Raw genomic sequence first — 21,814 nt, forward strand, 5'->3', positions numbered from 1 at the left:
AATATTTCATAGTTTAATGAGTCCAAATAATACAATACAAAATATACACGGAATATAATCTGAGCACAAAGGCTGTAGAGCAATAAATAGCCACAATTTGTTAACCCGTCAGATTGCCGTCACCTTGAAAACTTTTCCGATCCCTTAGTGCGGGGTGGCTGGAAAGTAACTTGTGCTGTGTAAAGAACTCCTACCTAAGAGGGAATAGAGGACAAGTCCTGGACCCTAAAATCTGCCTATGCCAACTCCACAATTCAGTGGAAATCACTGTATATTCTCATTGCTTATGGGTGTAGAGAAGGACACTCTGAACAGTGGCAGAACTACAACTCCCAGCATGAGCCATAGACATGTAGTGGCAAAGGCTGAATAAGAAAATAGAAATTGCTTCATAAAGAAAGTAATGTTTCTTGAAGGTGCTTCTACTCTAGTGTCACAAGAAGACAACATAAAAAGATGTCCAGCTGCAATGGAAGATCATATGGTGAAGAATTGACCAGTCAGGTTTTTTGCCACCACACTGGAACTTAGCCATTCTCCACCTTTTTGTGTGTAGGGTAGACAGACGTACCATCATTTGCAATTCTTCTGTCCAATAAATTAAGTAAAAACCCCTTCATCCCACATGTGCACATCCATGGCTGGAGCAGACAGTCCTGAGAGAGCATAGAGGAGTGAAGAGAGACAGGTGCAAAGTGCTGGCCATAGGGAGGAAATGACAGTCAACCTTCCATGATCATAATGAGGCCATCATGGAGGTCAGAAGACTGTGGATGCCATTGCCAGAAATACATTTCATGCGAAAAGAATAATCTCTATGAATGTTGTCAGGACCGGCAACCATAAAAACAAAAAAGACCACCAAATTCCTTTGATCCTGCACAGATCCAGCTTGAGCAAATTCGGAGAGAAAACATTACAATTAGCATCTAGAAATAGGTAGAAGATTGACAGTATGGAGCCAGAACAGGACATCTTAACCCTTTGTGTCTCTTGTACCGATTCATAACTTTATGGCTGTATTTTAGTTTGTGATATAAAGACATACAGAGCTGTGCCGGAAAAATATTGTGTGAGAATGTACAAAGCGGATGAAAGTACCTTAAAAAATGATTAAAATGACAACATGGAATATAAATTAATATAAACATAATACAAGTTAATGTATAAATAGCGATAAAAATGGATTCTTGTACCACAGGAAATAAAAAGTGAAATGATGGGAAATGCAGAAGGAAGCATCCTGTAACAGTCTGACACTCTCACAGTCACAATGTGGCAGCGTGCAGGACTGGTGTCTGTTCTCTCAGTGTAACCAATGCCTGCGTCCTTTGCCCCATGCTTTCTGCCAGTCATTGGTTCCATAGTGGTGATGATGATCTCACGTTCTTCACCTCACAGGTCGATTTTTCTTAGACTCATTCTACTGAACGAATCCCTACAGTGCACAGGAAGGAATGGTAAAACATCACATAGATCAGACGCGTCAAACTCAGCCCTCAGGCTGTTTTAAAACTAATATTTACTTCAATTGCCATGCCTGTGAGCAACCCTCCAGGCTAATACATTGCACCTAGAGACGAGTGCATGCTTCATTGGTTTGGCATTTGAAGACGGTTGGCTGAAGAAGTTGAATGCAACTATTGGGAGTCTGGGAAAAAATGGATACAGCCATAGCCACACGTTGCGCTCATCCTTATGTGTAACACATACAAAAAATGGACAGGGGACATTCCCATGGAACAACCCCTAATGGAGGAAACCTCACATTGATAATGCAGTCTAATCTGCAGGCAGCAAGTTATAGAGCAGGAAAAGCTTAGTGTTATAGGAAAGGGCCACTGGATAACTTGTCTTGTATTCACATGCTGGAGGAGGTCCTACTCATTGACTGACAGCTATCTGTGTATTTGTGTCAATCAGAGAGTAAGACCACCCATAAGACCAGAGAAAGATGTCAATCACAGAGTAGGACCACCCACAAGACTACTTAGCCTCAAATGAGAAGTGGTTTACATGAAGAAAAGTGTTGCGTTATCCAGAAATTTTTCCTTCAACACTATATATCAGTTTGTTCAGCTCTTCCTCTATAACGTGCTGCCTGCAAAATAGTATCTTCAATGTGAGAGGTTTCCTCCATTAGGGGTTGTTCCCTTAGGACACCTAGTCCACCTGTCGTATTGGGAACTTTATAAGACTTTCCCAACAAAAGTATATATCAATCTAATCTGCTCCCCCGGCCCTATAAACATGGCGTCTGCAGACTGGACTGCATATTCATGACTGGTTCCCTTTATGCTCTTAACCCCCTTTTAATTTTACCAAATTCACATGTCCTGTCTTTAGCTCAGCAGAACACCATTCATTCCTTCATCTGAATACAGCAGCTACTGATTTACCTGTGACATGTGATGGGAACCACATTCTTGTACAGCTGTGGGATCTTCCTGTTGATGAGTGGCTGCAGCGCCTCCTTGAGGCGGTGGTAATTACGCTCTAATTCACGCTGATATTCCTTCTGGTCCGGACCGATAAGACTCTTATTCTTCCTTAAAGCGTCCTCGCATCTATTAAGCACCACATAGGGCAAAGTTCAGAAAGAGGCTGCAATACCCCCCAGTGTCTCCTGAGCAATAGGGATCTACTGCCACCATCCACTATCACCATCAGGCAATGAGGTAATAAGGTCAGCTCATAACATAAGGGGACGACATATTTCAATGGAGCTAAACTGCAATATTGCACACAACCTCATCAGTGGTTGTAAAGCTACAACTCCCAGCTGTCAGGACACGCTGGTAGTTGTAGTTTTGGAACAGCTGACATACCACAGGTTGGGGAATACTGCTGTAGCAACGGATAGTGGTAAAATTACCTTTTTGTAAAGTCTTTAAAACAGAGTCTAAGTTTGTTATGATGGCGAAATAGTTTTGGATCATTCGGAATTTCTGACAAAAACACCTGAGCGACCTCCAGTGGACCCTGCAAGAGAAGTGTACATGGAACATTAAAGGTATCCCACCACCAAGATGGCGACTGGACACATTCAGTCATTTCTCAGTGAGGTCATCATCGTTAGAGTAAACCTCAAGCATGGACGACTACATCCGACCCTAAAGGTGCAGCATTTAAATTACTGGTGGTTGCAGAAGTTAAGTGCAGCCCTAAGGCCGCCTGGGTACAGCCATAGGCCGTCTTAATGTTTTCCAGGACTCCCTAGGGCTGCACCCAACTTCTTCAGCCACCGGTAGTCAAGTGCCACATGCTTGGGTTTGGACGTATCCGAGCGTGCTTGAGATTCGCTCATCTCTAATCATCACGTGACACACAGATGGACGCAAGACATTCAGCAGTAAGACCAACCTGATTGACTGTCGTCCCCACCGATCCCTGTAAGACCATCTGCAGCATTTTAGGGTCGGCCGGATCCTGGTGGGTGGCGAAGGCCAGCTCCTGAGTCTTCTTCTGCATGTCCTCAATGGCAACTTCAATAGGCGTCAGAATGACCTGCATCGTACACAGGGGATATATGGGCTCAACAGGGATTTGTCACATTGACTGTACACACTGCACAACTTAGTTTTATGTCAATAAAGTTTATTATATATAAATATATGTTATGCAGCTATAGTGCCCCAGGTGACCTTTACCTCTTCCTTGTGAATGACATTTATCCGGGTTTTGATGTAGGGGAAGGCATGGGATGTGGTTAGGATAGTCTTCCTCTTGAACTGTTCGTGTAACTCTCCGTGCGCCCGTCCGTCCAGGGTGAAGGGCGTGCAGTACATAAAACGCCGCAGGTTGTAGTTTTTGTCAAAGTAGGTGATCCTGTCCTTCATTTCATAGGTGTCAAAGTACGGCTCCACGTAGGTGATCTGGATGAATGCCTGCGGGGGAACAACAACGCAGACTTAGAGCTGAGCAGACGGGCGCTACAGTATTACAGATAAATAACTTGTGCAGCCGCCACAACCCAAGAGCTGAAATCTTCAGTGTTACCTTATTAGAGTCTAATTTACACTTGTCAACTGGATTGGAGTCCTTGATGACCTCAACAACGTCCTCCCCGAACCTCTCACCGTAAAATCCCTAAAGAGAGAACAAAGCGCAGATTAGATAGTGCTATAGAGTGTTTCCTTCTTGTTTCTCCTGTAAATGAAGCAGGTACATAGTGCTGTCCCCCATCTCTATAAATAATAAAGATACAGATAGTGCTGTCTTCCTGTTTCTATATAAATCACATGTAGATACAGATAGTATGACCCTCCCTGTGTCTACATAAATCATGTAGGTACAAGTAGCGCTGCCTTCCTGTCTCTCTATAGGTAAATGATGCAGGTACAGATAGTACTCTTTCCCTGCTTCTCTCTATATAGATGCAGGCACAGAGTATATTGTGTGCCTGTCTCTTTATTTAAATCATGTAGGCACAGATAGTATTACCTCTCTGTCTCTTCATGTAGACGATATAGGCACAGATAGTGCTGCCTCCCTGTCTTTTCATGTAGATGATATACGCACATATAATGCTGCCTCCCTGTCTCTTCATGTAGATGATATAGGCACAGATTGTCTATATCATCGACATGAAGAGGCAGGACTAACATAGTGCTGCCTCCCTGTCTCTTCATGTCGATGATATAGGCACAGATAGTCCTGCCTCTTCATGTAAATGATATAGACAAACATAGTGCTGCCTCCCTGTCTCTTCATGTCGATGATATAGACAAACATAGTGCTGCCTCCCTGTCTCCTAATGTCGATGATATAGACAAACATAGTGCTGCCTCCCTGTCTCTTCATGTCAATGATATAGACAAACATAGTGCTGCCTCCCTGTCTCTTCATGTCGATGATATAGACAAACATAGTGCTGCCTCCCTGTCTCTTCATGTCGATGATATAGACATAGTGCTGCCTCCCTGTCTCTTAATGTAGACGATAGACAAACATAGTGCTGCCTCCCTGTCTCTTAATGTAGACGATATAGACAAACAGCGCTGCCTCCCTGTCTTTTCATATAGATGATATAGGCACAGATAGCGCTGCCTCCCTGTCTTTTCATATAGATGATATAGGCACAGATAGCGCTGCTTTCATGTCGATGATATAGACAAACATAGTGCTGCCTCCCTGTCTCTTCATGTAGATGATATAGGCAAAGATAGCGCTGCCCTCCTGTCTTTTCATATAGATCAGCGTTTCCCAACCGGGGTGCCGCGGCACACTGGTGTGCCGGGAGAACCCTCCAGGGGTGCCGCGGGATCCCGGTGGGAAATGTGCGCTGTCTCTTTAAGCATCCCGAGAAGCTGCGGCCGCGCAGCTTCTCGGGATGCACGGATCACTTTGATGTTCCGCCCGCACTATGAGCGGGCGGAACATTAAAGTAAGCAGAATATAGTAGCAGGAAGTGTCAGCGTCCTGCTCCTATATTCACTCTCATAGGCTGCCGGCACTTCATGCCAGCAACCTATGGGAGGCCGGGACGTGACCTCTCCGGCAGGCGCGATGATGTGACGTCATCACGCCTGCCGGAGGTCCCGTCCCTGCGGCTTGCAAGATGGAGCCCGAAGAGGAGGAGGAAAGCCCGCAGCCACACAGCGCCGATTAGGTGAGTATGATGTTTTTTTTTTTTTAAGGGGCAGAGCAGGGGGACTTATTAGTTCATGGGGGCACCTCTGGGGGCATTATTAGTATATGGGGCACCTCTGGGGGCATTATTAGTATATGGGGGTACCTCTGGGGACATTATTAGTATATAAGGCACCTCTGGGGGCATTATTAGTATATGGGGGCACCTCTGGGGGCATTATTAATATATGGGGGCACCTCTGGGGACATTATTAGTATATAGGGGCACCTCTGAGGGCATTATTAATATATGGGGGCACCTCTGGGGACATTATTAATATATGGGGGCACCTTTTGGGGGCATTATTAGTATATGGGGGCACCTCTGGGGGCATTGTCAGTACATGGGGGCACCTCTGGGGGCATTGTTAGCTCATGGGGGCACCTCTGGGGGCATTATTAGTATATGAGGGCACCTCTTGGGGCATTATTAGTATATGGAGGCCACCCCTTGGGCATTATTAGTATATGGGGGCACCTCTGGGGGCATTATTAGTTCATGGGGGCACCTCTGGGGGCATTATTAGTTCATGGGGGCACCTCTGGGGGGCATTATTAGTTCATGGGGGCACCTCTGGGGGCATTATTAGTTCATGGGGGCACCTCTGGGGGCATTATTAGTTCATGGGGGCACCTCTGGGGGCATTATTAGTTCATGGGGGCACCTCTGGGGGCATTATTAGTTCATGGGGGCACCTCTGGGGGCATTATTAGTTCATGGGGACATTATAAGTTCATGGGGGCAACTCTGGGGGCATTATTAGTTTATGGGGGCACCTCTGGGGGCATTATTAGTTCATGGGGGCACAGCGGGGGATCCTACATACAGGGGGCATCCCACATTCCTACTCACTTTACTGCACATAACATTAAACAGCGCAGTTACTTTGGGAGCCGACAGGAGGGAGAAAGGAAGTTGCTAGAAATGTGCGGAGCCTAAATTGTTTGTCTTGCAGGTTCTGAAGAGATGAAAAGTAGCTGGAAGAAATCATCATGGCGGATGGAGAGGAAAAGGGAAAGTGACTCCTCAGATCAAAGAAGACGTCACCTGTGAGTCACTGTATGACGGTTTTCTTATTTTGTAGAACATTATTTAGTAGGGGTGCCCCGAGGAATTTTTTTTTTCCAAGGGGTGCCCCGAGGTGGAAAAGGTTGGGAAGCACTGATATAGATGATATTGGCACAGATAGCACTGCCCTCCTGTCTTTTCATATAGATGATATTGGCACAGATAGCGCTGCCCTCCTGTCTTTTCATATAGATGATATAGGCACAGATAGTGCTGCCTCCTGTCTTTTCATATAGATGATATAGGCACAGATAGCACTGCCCTCCTGTCTTTTCATATAGATGATATAGGCACAAATAGCGCTGCCCTCCTGTCTTTTCATATAGATGATATAGGCACAGATAGCGCTGCCCTCCTGTCTTTTCATATAGATGATATAGGCACAGATAGTGCTGCCTCCTGTCTTTTCATATAGATGATATAGGCACAGATAGCACTGCCCTCCTGTCTTTTCATATAGATGATATTGGCACAGATAGCGCTGCCCTCCTGTCTTTTCATATAGATGATATAGGCACAGATAGCACTGCCCTCCTGTCTTTTCATATAGATGATATAGGCACAGATAGCACTGCCCTCCTGTCTTTTCATATAGATGATATTGGCACAGATAGCGCTGCCCTCCTGTCTTTTCATATAGATGATATAGGCACAGATAGCACTGCCCTCCTGTCTTTTCATATAGATGATATAGGCACAGATAGCACTGCCCTCCTGTCTTTTCATATAGATGATATTGGCACAGATAGCACTGCCCTCCTGTCTTTACATATAAATGATATAGACACAGATAGTGCTGCCTCCCTATCTCTTTATACAAATGATACAGGCTCAGATAATACTGCCTTTTTGTTTAGTTACATAAATCATGTAGATACAAATAGTACCTCTGTTTCTCTATATAAATTATATAGTACAGATGGTGTTTTCCTTCAATAAACATCTAACATCCCTAAGCAGCAGATCCCCACCCTCATGGACATGCACAACTCATACGCCTGATCTCTACAGACACCACACACAGAGCAGTATAGTAAAATGGGTTATACCTCCAGCCGGTGAGATATTTCCGCTAGTTTGGTTATTGCCGGTTCCTTGTAAACAAACTCTTGTTCATCTAAGTCTCCGAATCTTGTTCCGTAAAAACCAACGCGGAAATACGTCCCAAACATTCTCTTCCCAACCTAAGGAAAAGTGGGAGGGGCTAAATTATCACATGGTTAATAACCACAACATAACTCATCACATCACATACTCCGAACATCAAGTACATTATTTACAATTATCTTATACTGATCCTGAGCTGCATATTTCCTTATATGACAGTCACCTCCAGAGCAGAAGTCAGAATTCTTCTGGCTGTCAACTGCACTACACATTGTGATAACTGCTTTACTGCAACTCTAAGTCAGTACAAGGTTAGTAAAGTGCAATATCATAAAGACCACTGAACCAATAGAAAGTGTTAACAAAACTGATTAAGTAACCTCCAACCCTTTTCATCTTCCAGCTCCTATACAGACTTATGTGTCTCCATGGTTACAGACTACACCCCCCCCCCCCAAAGTAGTCAGATCCTACAGTTATTGTTACTCCACTCCTTCTGTCTCCTCTTCTTCATAACCCACAGACTGTAGAAGTGGAGTAAGAGTGAAGAGAGTAAGATGGGACTGCAGGACCAGACTACACAGGGTTTGTTTGTAGTCTGTAGCCATGGAAACACATAGGTCTGAATAGGAGCTTTTACACAAACAAAACCCATAGATTTGTTTGAAATCATTTGCAAGACTGCTTCCTTCAGGATTTTTAGGTAATTCAGGATTGTGCCGCAGGCTTTGGACCCCTGCTCTAGTGTGTGTCAAATCTCCGAGCTGATACAAGGTGGATCGGCAGGGCTCAGACCTCTCTTCTTACTGCCACAAAAAATGATATTTCTAAAAAGGTAATTTATCTGGAGAAACCCATAAAGAGGACCAGGTGCCCTGATTCTAACACTGGTTTTATTTTGTTGCTTCATCCCCTGTACTATGTGGTGGACTTTCACCTCAATAATCAGATGGACGAGAACATTATTTTAAAAATGGATGTGAGCTGATTACCCTCCCCCCAGCCTTATATTTACTCCCCCCAAACCTAATTTGCCACCTATTGGAATTTAACATGGCCGATCCTTCGTTGGGGAGGCCCCCATACACATCAGACAGTCAGTCACACCAGAATTTGCAGGTTTGAATGACTTTTCTCCTGTGTGAATGGCCTTAAGACCGATGCGGATTCTAGAGGAATGAAGCCCTTTTAAGGGCTTTTAGGTTTTGTCAGGAAATCCTCATATAACAAACCTTGCCCTCTGGGATTACTAGAACCAGGCATCAGACCATGAAACCCACGGTGACAGAAGGTCCCTGAGGATGCTGAGTATCTGAAGTGTGTGTGCTGTCAATGTGATGAATATACCGCGACCAGATGGAGCTCTATATAAAAAGGACGGACGCGCAGAGTAGCAGAGAGGATTATGGGAAACTAAAGCGCTGATCAACCTATTATTTTCAAGAGGATAAAAAAATAATAGAGCAGCGTGAGAGAGGAGATTACACCAAAAAGCCATTAACAGAGCTGAGAGACAAAGCACAGCCACCATATTGTTATACAACGCGCGGTAAACCCCTCTCATCGGTGCTGCGCGGCGGGGGGTGGGGATCATTCACATCATCACAAGGGGAGGTGCTGCGCCAGCCAGGCTATTCCTCAGAACCACCATAGAGAACTGTAAGTGGGGAAAAAAGTTACAGTTCACTAAAATGGTGAATTTTTTTGACTTTTCAAAAATTTTTGTTCCAATCAATAATAATAATAAAAAAATTCCGGTAATCTGGCGCATTGGGTCAATTGTTATATATATATATATTTTTTTCTCTTGGCTGAAGTTACATGACACATACTTAATATCCCGAAAATGGAACTTACCACAACAGACAAGAGTAAAAAGTGGGGAGAAGGGTCAGCAACCAGGGGAGACGGAGGGTGAAGGGGGGAAAAAACAGAAATTATTTCAATTAGGGTTCATCAAAAATAAATGGATAAAAACAAATATTCAACTGGAGAAAAGTACAAATGAAATGATAGGGATGTGGAGCTGGGGGCGCTGCAGCGGCCAGCGAGATTAGTGGATGGAGTGGAAAGGGTTAACTGGAAACGACATGCGGGAAAAGCAAGCGGAAGGTAGGCGATCGGTGGCTGACCAGATACTGTAGGACTACAAGTACCAGCAAGTATTTGGAGTCCACAGTTGATAAGCAGACCACAGGTCCCCTACCTATGAGTTAAAGCAGGGTAAGGAGGAGGATGGATGACAGCATGCAGATAACACAGGACGATCTACACACAGGAGAACGTCAATATCAGGGGTCGATTTAGCTAAATTGAGATCCTCATCCCTAAAAATGTAAAAATCTAAAAAATGGCAATAAAGTTAAAACAAAAGCAACAAAATTCCTCTTCGTACTATGATTACATGAAATATCACAGAATAATCTCAAAAAAAGGATTGCTGAATTACTGATCCCCAGCATGGCTCCCCATCTCATTCCTGGTCCCCAGCATGGCTCCCCATCTCATTCCTGGTCCCCAGCATGGCTCCCCATCTCATTCCTAGTCCCCAGCATGGCTCCCCATCTCATTCCTTGTCCCCAGCATGGCTCCCCATCTCATTCCTGGTCCCCAGCATGGCTCCTGATCTCATTCCTAGTCCCCAGCATGGCTCCCCATCTCATTCCTGGTCCCCAGCATGGCTCCCCATCTCATTCCTAGTCCCCAGCATGGCTCCCCATCTCATTCCTAGTCCCCAGCATGGCTCCCCATCTCATTTCTAGTCCCCAGCATGGCTCCCCATCTCATTCCTGGTCCCCAGCATGGCTCCTGATCTCATTCCTAGTCCCCAGCATGGCTCCCCATCTCATTCCTGGTCCCCAGCATGGCTCCCCATCTCATTCCTGGTCCCCAGCATGGCTCCCCATCTCATTCCTGGCCCCCAGCATGGCTCCCCATCTCATTCCTTGTCCCCAGCATGGCTCCCCATCTCATTCCTAGTCCCCAGCATGGCTCCCGATCTCATTCCTAGTCCCCAGCATGGCTCCCCATCTCATTCCTAGTCCCCAGCATGACTCCCCATCTTATTCCTGGCCTCCAGCATGGCTCCCCATCTCATTCCTGGTCCCCAGCATGGCTCCCCATCTCATTCCTGGTCCCCAGCATAGATCCCCATCTCATTCTTGATCCCCAGCATGACTCCCCATCTCATTCCTAGTCCCCAGCATAGATCCCCATCATATTCCTAGTGCCCAGCATGGCTCCCCATTTCATTCCTAGTCCCCAGCATAGATCCCCATCTCATAACTAGTCCCCAGCATCGCTCACATCTCATTCCTAGTCCCCAGAAGGGCTCCCCATCTCATTCCTAGTCCCCAGCATGGCTCCCCATCTCATTCCTAGTCCCCAGCATGGCTCCCATCTCATTCCTAGTCCCCAGCATGGCTCCTTATCTCATTCTTAGTCCCCAGCATGGCTCACCATCTCATTCCTAGTCCCCAGCATGGCTCCCATCGCATTCCTAGTCCCCAGCATTGCTCCCCATCTCATTCCTAGCCCCCAGCATGGCTCCCATCTCATTCCTAGTCCCCAGCATGGCTCCTTATCTCATTCTTAGTCCCCAGCATGGCTCACCATCTCATTCCTAGTCCCCAGCATGGCTCCCATCGCATTCCTAGTCCCCAGCATTGCTCCCCATCTCATTCCTAGTCCCCAGCATGGCTCACCATCTCATTCCTAGTCCTCAGCATGGCTCCCTATCTCATTCTTAGTCCCCAGCATGTCTCACTATCTCATTCTTAGTCCCCAGCATGTCTTTCATCTTATTCCTAATCCCCAGCATGGCTCCCTATCTCATTCCTAGTCCCCAGCATCGCTCACTGTCTCATTCCTAGTCCCCAGCATGGCTCCCATCGCATTCCTAGTCCCCAGCATGGCTCACATCTCATTCTTGGTCCCCAGCATGGCTCCCCATCTCATTTTGCTCCCCAGCATGGCTCCCATCTCATTCCTAGTCCCCAGCATGGCTCACATCTCATTCTTGGTCCCCAGCATGGCTCCCCATCTCATTTTGCTCCCCAGCATGGCTCCCATCTCATTCCTAGTCCCCAGCATGGCTCACTATCTCATTCTTAGTCCCCAGCATGTCTTTCATCTTATTCCTAATCCCCAGCATGGCTCCCTATCTCATTCCTAGTCCCCAGCATGGCTCCCATCTCATTCCTAGTCCCCAGCATGGCTCACTGTCTCATTCCTAGTCCCCAGCATGGCTCACATCTCATTCCTAGTCCCCAGCATCGCTCACTATCTCATTCCTAGTCCCCAGCATCGCTCACTGTCTCATTCCTAGTCCCCAGCATGGCTCCCATCTCATTCTTAGTCCCCAGCATGGCTCCCTATCTCATTCTTAGTCCCCAGCATGGCTCCCCATCTCATTTTGCTCCCCAGCAGGAATCCCCATCTTATTCTTAGACTGATTTCTTATTTTTTTCCAAGCCTTCAGTATGATTATGCCTTCATTCTTGGCACATGAATGGCTCCATAACTCATTCCTGGTCCCCAGCACAGATCACACTCTTACTGGTGCTGGAAATGTTTCCTTTTTAGCTCCAATGATGCAGCAACAATGGGTCTTTGGTAGGATATAAGGGAGGTCTGTGTGGAACGATAATATTGAGGCCTTGAAAATCCCCCGATGGGGAACAAGATAGGAATTCATATGGTAAGTAGACTACAAAGTTTCAGTGGGTTTTTAATGGGTTTTATTCAGTCGCTTCCCTGACATCTTAAATGGTTATGACAAAGTCTGGCAGTCTGGTTGCAGTAACACCTTCCTAGCATCTCAGATGCATTAGTATCAGACTACAATTAGCGTCTGTTTGTAGTCTGTTCCCATGGAGATGCATAAGCCTACAGACGCGCTGAATGCACTAATTGATAGAGCATTGTTAATCAAGGCCACCTGCATTTTTCATTTGTAATGAACTATGTTGAATATGGTGGTGGATACAGCTGAATCGACCCCTGGCTTAGTTAGTAATATTCATCTGTCACAAAGCTAAGTGACAACCAACATGGCAGCCAGAACAGCTCCCGCAGGGGTTGTCACCCAACTGTAGTGAACCCCTTCACTCCGTCATCACTGCACAACAAGGCCTCCACCTATATATCCACCCGCTACAGCAATCTATGAAGATAATTAAAAAAAAAAGGCTGAATCGACCCCTTGATTTTGAAGGTGGGGGGATAAGAGAGAGGTGATGATGGAGAGAGCACTACATCTGGAGGATGATGAGAGTGTGATCACTTATTAGTGTAACGGTGTGGACGTCATGCACTAAGTCTAGCTGGACTTTACCATGACCAGAGGGTTGTCTCAATGCAATGTGTATGGTTAATGGATTGAGGTCACAGCACACAGCCCACCGCTTGCACATGTGGGTCAAGCATTGCAGAGGGTCTCAGACTATTAGTGGTCTGTACTGACTGCATATTACCTACCTCCCAGCCAGTGCTCTGTGTAACAAGGAGATAAAAAACAGCGTCAGCTGAACAGTGCACAATCACGGGCGGAGGCAACCCGCGGCTCTAAGGCCATGGCAGGACTACAACTCCCAGCATGTCATGTCTGAGCCACAGTTTATAACCAGCAACCCAGCCTCTGTGCTTCCTTGGCTGGGGCGGACATACCAAGACTCAGGCAAGGCATTGTGGAAATTTTAGTACCGCACCACAGACAACCACAGGCTACCTACATCTACCCTGCGTCATCAATAAGAAATTACAAAACAGAGCGACGTACTTAAGGAAAGATCTGAAGCAGTGATGTTACTTCTGATGGTTATGTGTACGATAGATAGATAGATAGATAGATAGATAGATAGGAGATAGATAGATAGATAGATAGATAGATAGATAGATAGATAAAAATAGATGATAGATAGAATAATTTTGTGTCCTTTTCTTCCTTGCAGCTGACCTCTATGAGATATATATTTTATATGACTCTTTATCTATAGTCCAGTAACTTTTACATGTTTCCGGATTGTTCTAGGTAATGGGGTCTAATACATTGACCTAATACAGTATATAAGACACAGCTCTTATATACATTCTGGGAGATGACGGGTCCCCAGCTCCGCAGGGTGTATAGCGTTTTCCACTGGAGAAGGTCACCACTACAGGGGGGTAAACGCTGCCTCCTGCCTCAGTGTCCTGATCTGTACATGTGAGTGGGATGCAGAGAGCTGTCTACGGTAAATGTCAGACTGAATGGATGAGGCGCATTGATTGTCGTCAGGTATTATCTGTGCTTAAAGAAGAAACTCACAAGTAATATCTGACAAAGTATGAAATTTGTAAAAGTCATTCATCCAGAAGATGCAATAAACATGGTGGGCACTAGAGGGCATTTACACCACATAAATGTCTGAGGTCATCTATTGCAAATAATAGTTATTGCTGACTTGTTTTAGAATCACATGATAGATTGTTGTTTGGGCAACAATGGAGCGACTCCATAGGATAGTGTGGAGGTGCGTTTCTGTTACCTGGTGGACGATCTTGCTGAACGCTTCCTGCAGTTTACCATGAATTGCACACAGTTTCTTGGCATCTCGGTTGGCTTCATGTATGGGGATAAGCACTTTGTAGACGTCGTTCACAGCCTCATACATACCAGCCTGAAAGACAATCATGACCAGTAAGAGTAAGTGATGGGGATGAGAAGCCAGGATAAGCATATAATGAACTATAACATAGTAATATGCAATCCTCCTGGGTGGGTGGCTCCTCCTGGTGTGATGTCACTGATGTGGGCCAATCATATGTCTCCTCTGCTGCTCCTCCTTCCCTATCACAGCATGCAGTCTCACAGAGACAGAGTTCATCCCTGCAGCTTCATCCCCCTCCTTCCCATTTTCTATCTACTGCTTTACAAAAGATGCTTTGTTTTTGAAGATCCTGCCTGCTAAGATCTTTCTGAAGGAGAACCTGGAGGTGGAGGGGAGCATTCCAAAACTCCCCTCCTCAGCGTGAGTAACATCTGTGCTCCCTTTTTTAACGATACATATTTATGATTTTATCAGATGTAAAGTTCGCTCTCCTATTTTTTTTATATTTTTTTGTTTGGTACTTTGTCATGATAACATATGATACAAAGCTTAATCTATTCACATACTGTACTAAGATTTCCTTCCAAAATGGAAGTCATAGGTAGCAAGAAGCAACAGGGTTCAGGCACTGATGAAACTGCAGCTACAGGGCAATCAGGGCCGGTGAGTATGCATCCTTTTTACAGCATTAAAAAATGATATGCGTAGGGGTTATGCAAAGATTACAACTTATAGGTGATAAATATATGATCGGACCCCCACTGATCACGTGTGAATGGAAAGCACACCGTAGCTCACTTGCCCTTTTCCCCCACTGTCACCATTCACTAGCTGAGTGCTATACTCTCCATCTCAGTCAGTCCCACAGAGCAGCGGCTTACACGCTTGTTCACTGCTCCATTCACACAGGGAGACACGGGACCCCCATTCTCATCGTCAGCGAGAGTCCCACAAGTCAGACCTATACTAAAGATAGGTGATAAGCTGTAATATTGGGTGAACCCCTTTACCCTCTCCCAAGTCATTGCTCCTTTAAGCAGAAAGCATACACTGTGTAAGGAGCGCACTGCTGGGTGATAGATGAGATTTTCACTTCCTGCTGTGTTGCGATCGGATAAGAACGGCGCTTTCGTTGCTTTTTTTGTATTTATAGCAAATTAACATTTCCTTGGAAGCAGAGGAGGCAAATTAAGTGCAAAAAAGCCGCCTATGATGTACAGATGCCGAACGCCTTCTGCTCATCCCATGTTGCGAAAATGTTACTTGTGGCGTAGAAGCCGCGTGAAAAAATGTCTGGAGATCACCGTAATTAAACTTGGTTACCATAGAGAACGACGCTGCCGCCTGTTCTAGGAGTCCGACCAGTCCGGCCTCGGTGAAGTATTTCCCTGAGCAAATTCCTTCTTCATCAGGAGACACCACATCGTCTGACACCGCAGACTCTTCCAAGACGTTGGAGGAAATATTCTGCGGAAAAAGTTCAAATCTAAGGGATCATCTCATTGTGATGTAGACTGAGATCTTTAAATCTTAATAAGGAAAAGCTTCTGCAACTTTCTAACAGACTTTGTGTGTATGTTCTGCGCCATGTTCAAGATCTCATGGGTAAATGGGAATTGTCACATGACTTGACAATGCAATGGCATCATCGTTGAGTGGCATCAAACTTGTAGGCCTCCAGCTGTTGCAAAGCTACAATTCCCATCATGCCTGGGCAGCCAAAGCTTCAGCTTGCTCCAAAAACAGCACTATTCTTGTGCAAAGTTTGGGTGTGGTATTGCAACTCGGGTCCATTAAAAGGTGCAGAGTTGTAATACCCCACACAACCTGAAGACAGGGGTGATGCAGTTTTTGGAAAATGCCGAGAAATTGAAATGTTAAGTGTATTAAAAAGTTTCAGAACTCTTCATTACACACTGATGTAGCTTTATTCCTCTATGGTTTGTGCATATTGACCTGGAATGTGACGCAGCCAACTGGTAGATACTTGCGGTCTTCCAGCATGCTGAGATATTCGGCGACCAGCGCGGCTGAGTGCACCAGGCACTGTGCGGATTCAGCGTGGTTACTCCTTTCAGAGTGTTTCCCTGCCATGTTCTGCAACCAGGTTAAGCGAAGATCCGGGGATGTCTGGTAACCTTTGGCAATTCTAAAACAAAGAGAAAAAAATATATATATTTAAAAAATTATGCACATGGACATGTAGACTTTTGCAACAAGTCTATTGTGTAGTCGAATTTAAAATAAAAAAGAACAATGAAGTAACGTAGCATGAGGTTTCTTTATAAAGATCTCATGTGGTCATATGTATACAGCTCCTATGCAGAGCTGTGAGTCTCATTGTCACAGATTACACAAACCCTGTGTAGTCTGATCCTGCAGTCATGTGTCACTCTCTTCTCTGTTCCATCCGTCTCCTCTTCTCATGAGAGGGAGGCACACAAAGTAGAGTAAGCTTGATCAGACTACACATGGTTTGTTTGTAGTCTGTTACCAAGGAGACAAATAATTCTGCATGGGAGCTGAAGACACACAATGATAGAAAACTTTAAACTTGCAAAGTCATTTAATTCTGGAGCCCTAATGCCCCATTCACACATCCGTGTCAGTTTTTACTGTCAGGAAATCCTGATCAGGAGGCTTTAACCCTTTGAGGACCAGGCCCAAAATGACCCAGTGGACCGCGCAAATTGTGATCTTAGTGTTTTTGTTTTTCCCTCCTCCCCTTCTAAGAGCTCCAGCACTCTCAGTTTTCTATCTACAAGCCATGTAAGTGCTTGTTTTTTACAGGAATAGTTGTACTGTGTAATGGCGTCATTCATTTTACCATAACATGTATGATGGAATTCCAAATATATTATTTATGAAGATATAAATAGGTGAAATCGTAAAAAGGATTTCAATATGTTAACGTTTGGGGGGTTCCTGTGTCTACGTAATGCACTATATGGTAACAGCGACATGATACTATTATTCTATAGGTCAGCCCGAACACAACCATATGCAGGTTACACAGATTCTCTAATGTTATATATGTATTTTTTTTATGAAATCCTTTTTTTTGGCAATTAAATATTAATAAAATGGGCCTATTGTGACGCTTATAACGGTTTTATTTTTTCACCTACGGGGCTGTATGGGGTGTCATTTTTTCCGCCATGATCTCTACTTTTTATTAATACCATATTTGTGAAGATCGGACGTTTTGATCACTTTTTATTGATTTTTTTTAAATATATAAGGTAACATAAAATCGGTAATCTGCGCACTTTTTCCCCTCTTTTCGTGTACGCTGTTCGCCATTCGCAATGACGCTTGTTATATTTTAATAGATCGGACAATTACGCACGCTACGGTATATTATATGTTTATCTATTTATTTATTTTTATATGTTTTATTTATATAATGGGAAAGGGGGGTGATTTAAACTTTTATTGGGGGAGGGGTTTTGAACTTTTTTTTTTTTACACACATTTGAAGTCCCTTTGGGGGACTTCTACATTCACTACTTTGATTTTTACACTGACCATTGCTATGCCATAGGCATAGCATTGATCAGTGTTATCGGCGATCTGCTCATTGAGCCTGCCTGTGCAGGCTTAGTGCAGCAGATCGCCGATCGGACCGCACGGAGGCAGGTGAGAGACCTCCGGCGGTCCGTTTCAACCATCGAGACCCCCGCAGTCACACTGCCGGGGTCCCGATCGGTAAGTGACAGGGGACTCCCCCTGTCACTTACACTTAAACGCCGCGGTCGCTGCAGCGTGTCATTACCGGTGAGGTCCCGGCTGCTGATTGCAGCCGGCCCCCACCTCCTATGAAGCGCGCTCCACTCCGGAGCGCGCTTCATAGCGGGAGAAACACCCAGGACGTACAGTTATGTCATGGGTCGTCTGGGGACAGACTTCCATGACGTAACCCTACGTCCAGGGTCGTCTAGGGGTTAAAAGACATCAGGAAAGTATCAGGATTTTCTGACAGTAATCGGTTTTTTTTAACTTCAGGAAACCATCAGGAAATGCCTTCAGGATTTCCTGATCAGAAAGAAAAAAAAAAAAAAAAAAAAGAGGGGTTTTCATATGGTCAAGTAGAGCAACATACATCACAAGTAACCACAGACGGCGGTTTGCTGGAGGTCTTGGGGGCGTCGGGCTTTGGCAGCCGGGCACCTCTGACACCTCTAGGGGTGCCAATCTGGAACTCTGGACGTTTTCCTGATGTGCATCAGGGAAGCGTCCTGTTTTCCGGCGCTCCCAAAGACTTCCGGACCGGTTCTAAAAAATCCAGTTCTATTTTCCAGATGGGACACGCTTCCGGAAAAATACGGAAGGGTGCCTGTGACTAATGCAAGTCTATGGGTCCAGAAATCTGTCCCAATTTCCTGATAGGAATTTCGGGTGTTTTTTCCGAACGTGTGAACGGGGCCTAAAAAATGGTTACAAAAGTCTACACAAAATTTCTGCAGCAGCAAGACCTGTCATCCCCCACCTGTACATGAGGTCAATCAGCATCTCAGGGTCCTCCTGATGTTCCTTCATCTTCACCGTGTCAGACAGTATCATATGAAGGTTAAACACCAGATCCTGGACCTGAAACACAAAACACATAATGAAAAAGTAAAGAAATAAATAAAAAATTACAAATCAAAAATAAAAGTTCCAAAAATAGGACGTGAGCCCCAAGAAGTGACATATGTGATACGACAATAACTAACCCTATGGTCCATTGTATACTAAGTAATATCATAACACAACTTTATTACCAATACACAGCTTGAAATCCACTGCTTCCTTGCATACATCTATATATCAAAGTTCTCTATGCCTACAGTGACCACTAGAGGGAGCTCACTACTGATTTATACATATCCAATCAAAAGGAAAACTTACTTTATATAATGTGCAAATAAGGCGATTCAGCGCACTGGGGGCGAGTCTACCACCTTCAGTGCGTCAATATACCCCACCCCTTTTCATCAATACTGATCCAGCGATCTGCAGTGAAAATCACTGCAAAATGCTGTTTATGCACTCAGGGGTGGGCTGGATCAGTGCACTGAAAGAAAGTAGTTCCACCCCAGTACACCAAACTACCTCATTTGCATACTGAATAAAGTAAAGATTTCTCAGGGGAAAAAAAGCGGAGGAAAAAGGTATGTAAATTTACCTTTATGCTCAGCATTCTGAGCCCTATGGGAACATAACAGCAGGTTGCACTCTATTAACCTGCTGTTAATTTTCCTTTAAACTCTGTCTTCAGTGAGCTCCCCCTAGTGGTGGCTGACGTCAGACAGAATTACATCATTTATGTCTGAAGTTGTAATACAGGGAGCAGGGAATTCTAAACTCAGTATCGAGCACAGTATCTGAGTTTTCAGCTTCTGATTTGAGTTCTGCATCAAACAAACTGAGCTTTACCTGGAAACTGCACGTACCTGATCAGGGAACGTCGTCTCACGCAGCTCCAGATCCTCCTCGGCGTAGGTCAAGATTGTCTTCAAGGAGCGCCTCAAAAACTCCTCATTGAAATTCTGAGACGTTCCGACCAGAGAAGACAAAGACATGGTCACCTGCATCTTCACCCGAGCAAAATTCTGCAATGTAAAATCGGCAAACTGTGTCAAAAACTACATAGATAACCATAACGAGAACATAGTAAACTTAATATACATAAAAGAGCTGTTGGAATTTCTTCTTGCTGTCAGTAAAATTTATATTTAAAGGAGAACTCCAGGCTGGAGTGATTTTGGCACAGTGCTGGGGAGGGTGATGAATGAAGAAACATGCTCTCACCTTCCCCATTCTGGCGCTCGTGCCGGTATCCCGCAGCTTCGGTCACCTAGTCCTGGATGCTTCTGGGTCTGAGTGGGGACCTGGGAAGTGAAGTGTTAGGCCTGCTCAGCCAGCCAGGCTGAGTTGCTTTCATACGTCACATCCTAGGTCCCGTCTCTTGCCAGGGACTGGAGCTGTGGGATACCTGCATCAACGCTAGAGGGGGGGCGGGGGTGGGGGGGGGAGTGTAAGCATGTTAATTTTTTCATCCTCCCTCTCCCCAGCACTCTGCCAAAAATCACCGCTGTAGGAAGCTGAACATATATGACTGGATTACTTCAGATTGGCAACAGCATAAACTTCAGGGCCACATTTAAGTTTAATAAAATGATCTTCATACAAGGCTAGTCCAAATCAGGAAACCCATACCCATCAGCGCACTAAATATAAAGACGAGTGCACTTACATTGCCGATTTCAAAGTTCTGTCTCATGAGCAGATAAAGCGAGGCGCTGGCGTGTGACCGGATGGTACTGATGCTGCTGCTACAATGTCTGAGTAGCCGGAGACACAGGTCGGCACACTGCTCCGTCTCCTCTTCAAACAGCAGCTCAGGAAACTGGATGAGAGAAGCAAAAAAAAAAAAAAAAGTAAGAATAATAATGCTGAAAGAAGAAAAGATACAACTTGTCAGTGTGATCCATTCCACCAGGAACCTCTGTCCATGGGAGGGCTCGGGTGCCTCCACTCTCCGCTCAAAGAATTGACATGTCAATTCTTTGAGCGGAGAGTGGAGGCGCGCAAGCCCTCTGATTCAAAGACATTGCAGGAGGGATTCGTAGTGTGAACCGGCCCTAAAGGGGCATTGTCATTAACACCAGGTAAGGAGATCCCCACCTGCTGTTATGTTTCCATAGAGTACAGAACATTGCTAATGAAGGAAATTTATTACGACTATGCTACCACTTAAAGCCCTATTACACAAATCGGTTATTGGCCTTACTTGGCTGATTACCGGCTGTCCAGGACGATAATCGTTTTGTGTAATAGGAAATGTTGAAGGATCCTGCCGTTGACTTCACTGGGCAGCTCCTTCTGCCGCTCAATGTCTCTCTAAGTGTAATGGCACAGGCAGTGAGCAGGGAACGAGGGGGGAAGCGAGCGCTCATCTGATAGGTCGGCACTCCCTTATCCCTTATTATCATGCTGTGTAATACACCATACCTTAGAAACCAATGCCCTCTGTGTTGCAAAGCAATGCTGCAAATAGAGAGCGCTCTGGTTGCAGGCCATACTATGCAGGAGCGTCTTCAGTATCCCACCCAGGATACTCTCTTTGGACTCTGTTAAAGACACAGTCTGGGGGCAAAAAAACAAAGATGTAAGACTTTACCCACTTTCACATCCAGAACGTAAATTTTTTGCACTAAAGGAGGAGTCTCACCTGGACTATAATCTCCAACGTGTCCAGAATAATCAGATTGGCCTCGGTGGCCAGGTTACCGTCTATGAGGGCTTCATGCTCCAGTTCTGCTCTGGATCTATTGTAGGAGAGGAGAGAGTTTAATACCAAAGTAAACAGTAAAGACTTTGGATAACAGAAAGCACATCTGCTCCGTACACCACGCGTTTCACGACTACTTCA

General features: G+C 45.1%; 1 protein-coding gene across 9 annotated transcripts in view; it reads right to left on the bottom strand.

The window, feature by feature from the left end:
* DOCK7 (dedicator of cytokinesis 7) overlaps positions 1–21,814 on the bottom strand; it is a 98,410-nt gene continuing 76,596 nt past the window's right edge. For 4 of the 9 annotated variants that reach the window (XM_069981359.1, XM_069981358.1, XM_069981355.1 and 1 more), the window contains 16 exons: positions 21,614–21,710; positions 21,394–21,528; positions 20,636–20,788; positions 19,833–19,991; positions 18,887–18,987; positions 16,354–16,546; positions 15,721–15,864; positions 14,335–14,466; positions 13,286–13,300; positions 7,750–7,875; positions 4,000–4,089; positions 3,651–3,887; positions 3,364–3,507; positions 2,876–2,982; positions 2,400–2,567; positions 1–1,438 (listed from right to left, as the gene is read on the bottom strand). In XM_069981359.1, coding sequence (XP_069837460.1) covers positions 1,396–1,438; positions 2,400–2,567; positions 2,876–2,982; positions 3,364–3,507; positions 3,651–3,887; positions 4,000–4,089; positions 7,750–7,875; positions 13,286–13,300; positions 14,335–14,466; positions 15,721–15,864; positions 16,354–16,546; positions 18,887–18,987; positions 19,833–19,991; positions 20,636–20,788; positions 21,394–21,528; positions 21,614–21,710 — 2,044 coding nt within the window. In that variant the 3' untranslated portion in view covers positions 1–1,395. Of the gene's footprint in view, positions 1,439–2,399; positions 2,568–2,875; positions 2,983–3,363; positions 3,508–3,650; positions 3,888–3,999; positions 4,090–7,749; positions 7,885–9,335; positions 9,660–13,285; positions 13,301–14,334; positions 14,467–15,720; positions 15,865–16,353; positions 16,547–18,886; positions 18,988–19,832; positions 19,992–20,635; positions 20,789–21,393; positions 21,529–21,613; positions 21,711–21,814 lie in introns of those variants that run through there. The other 5 variants (XM_069981362.1, XM_069981356.1, XM_069981357.1 and 2 more) reach the window with 2 other exon arrangements.

Source organism: Dendropsophus ebraccatus, chromosome 8 (assembly GCF_027789765.1).
Source record: "Dendropsophus ebraccatus isolate aDenEbr1 chromosome 8, aDenEbr1.pat, whole genome shotgun sequence".
Taxonomy (NCBI): Eukaryota; Metazoa; Chordata; class Amphibia; order Anura; family Hylidae; genus Dendropsophus; species Dendropsophus ebraccatus.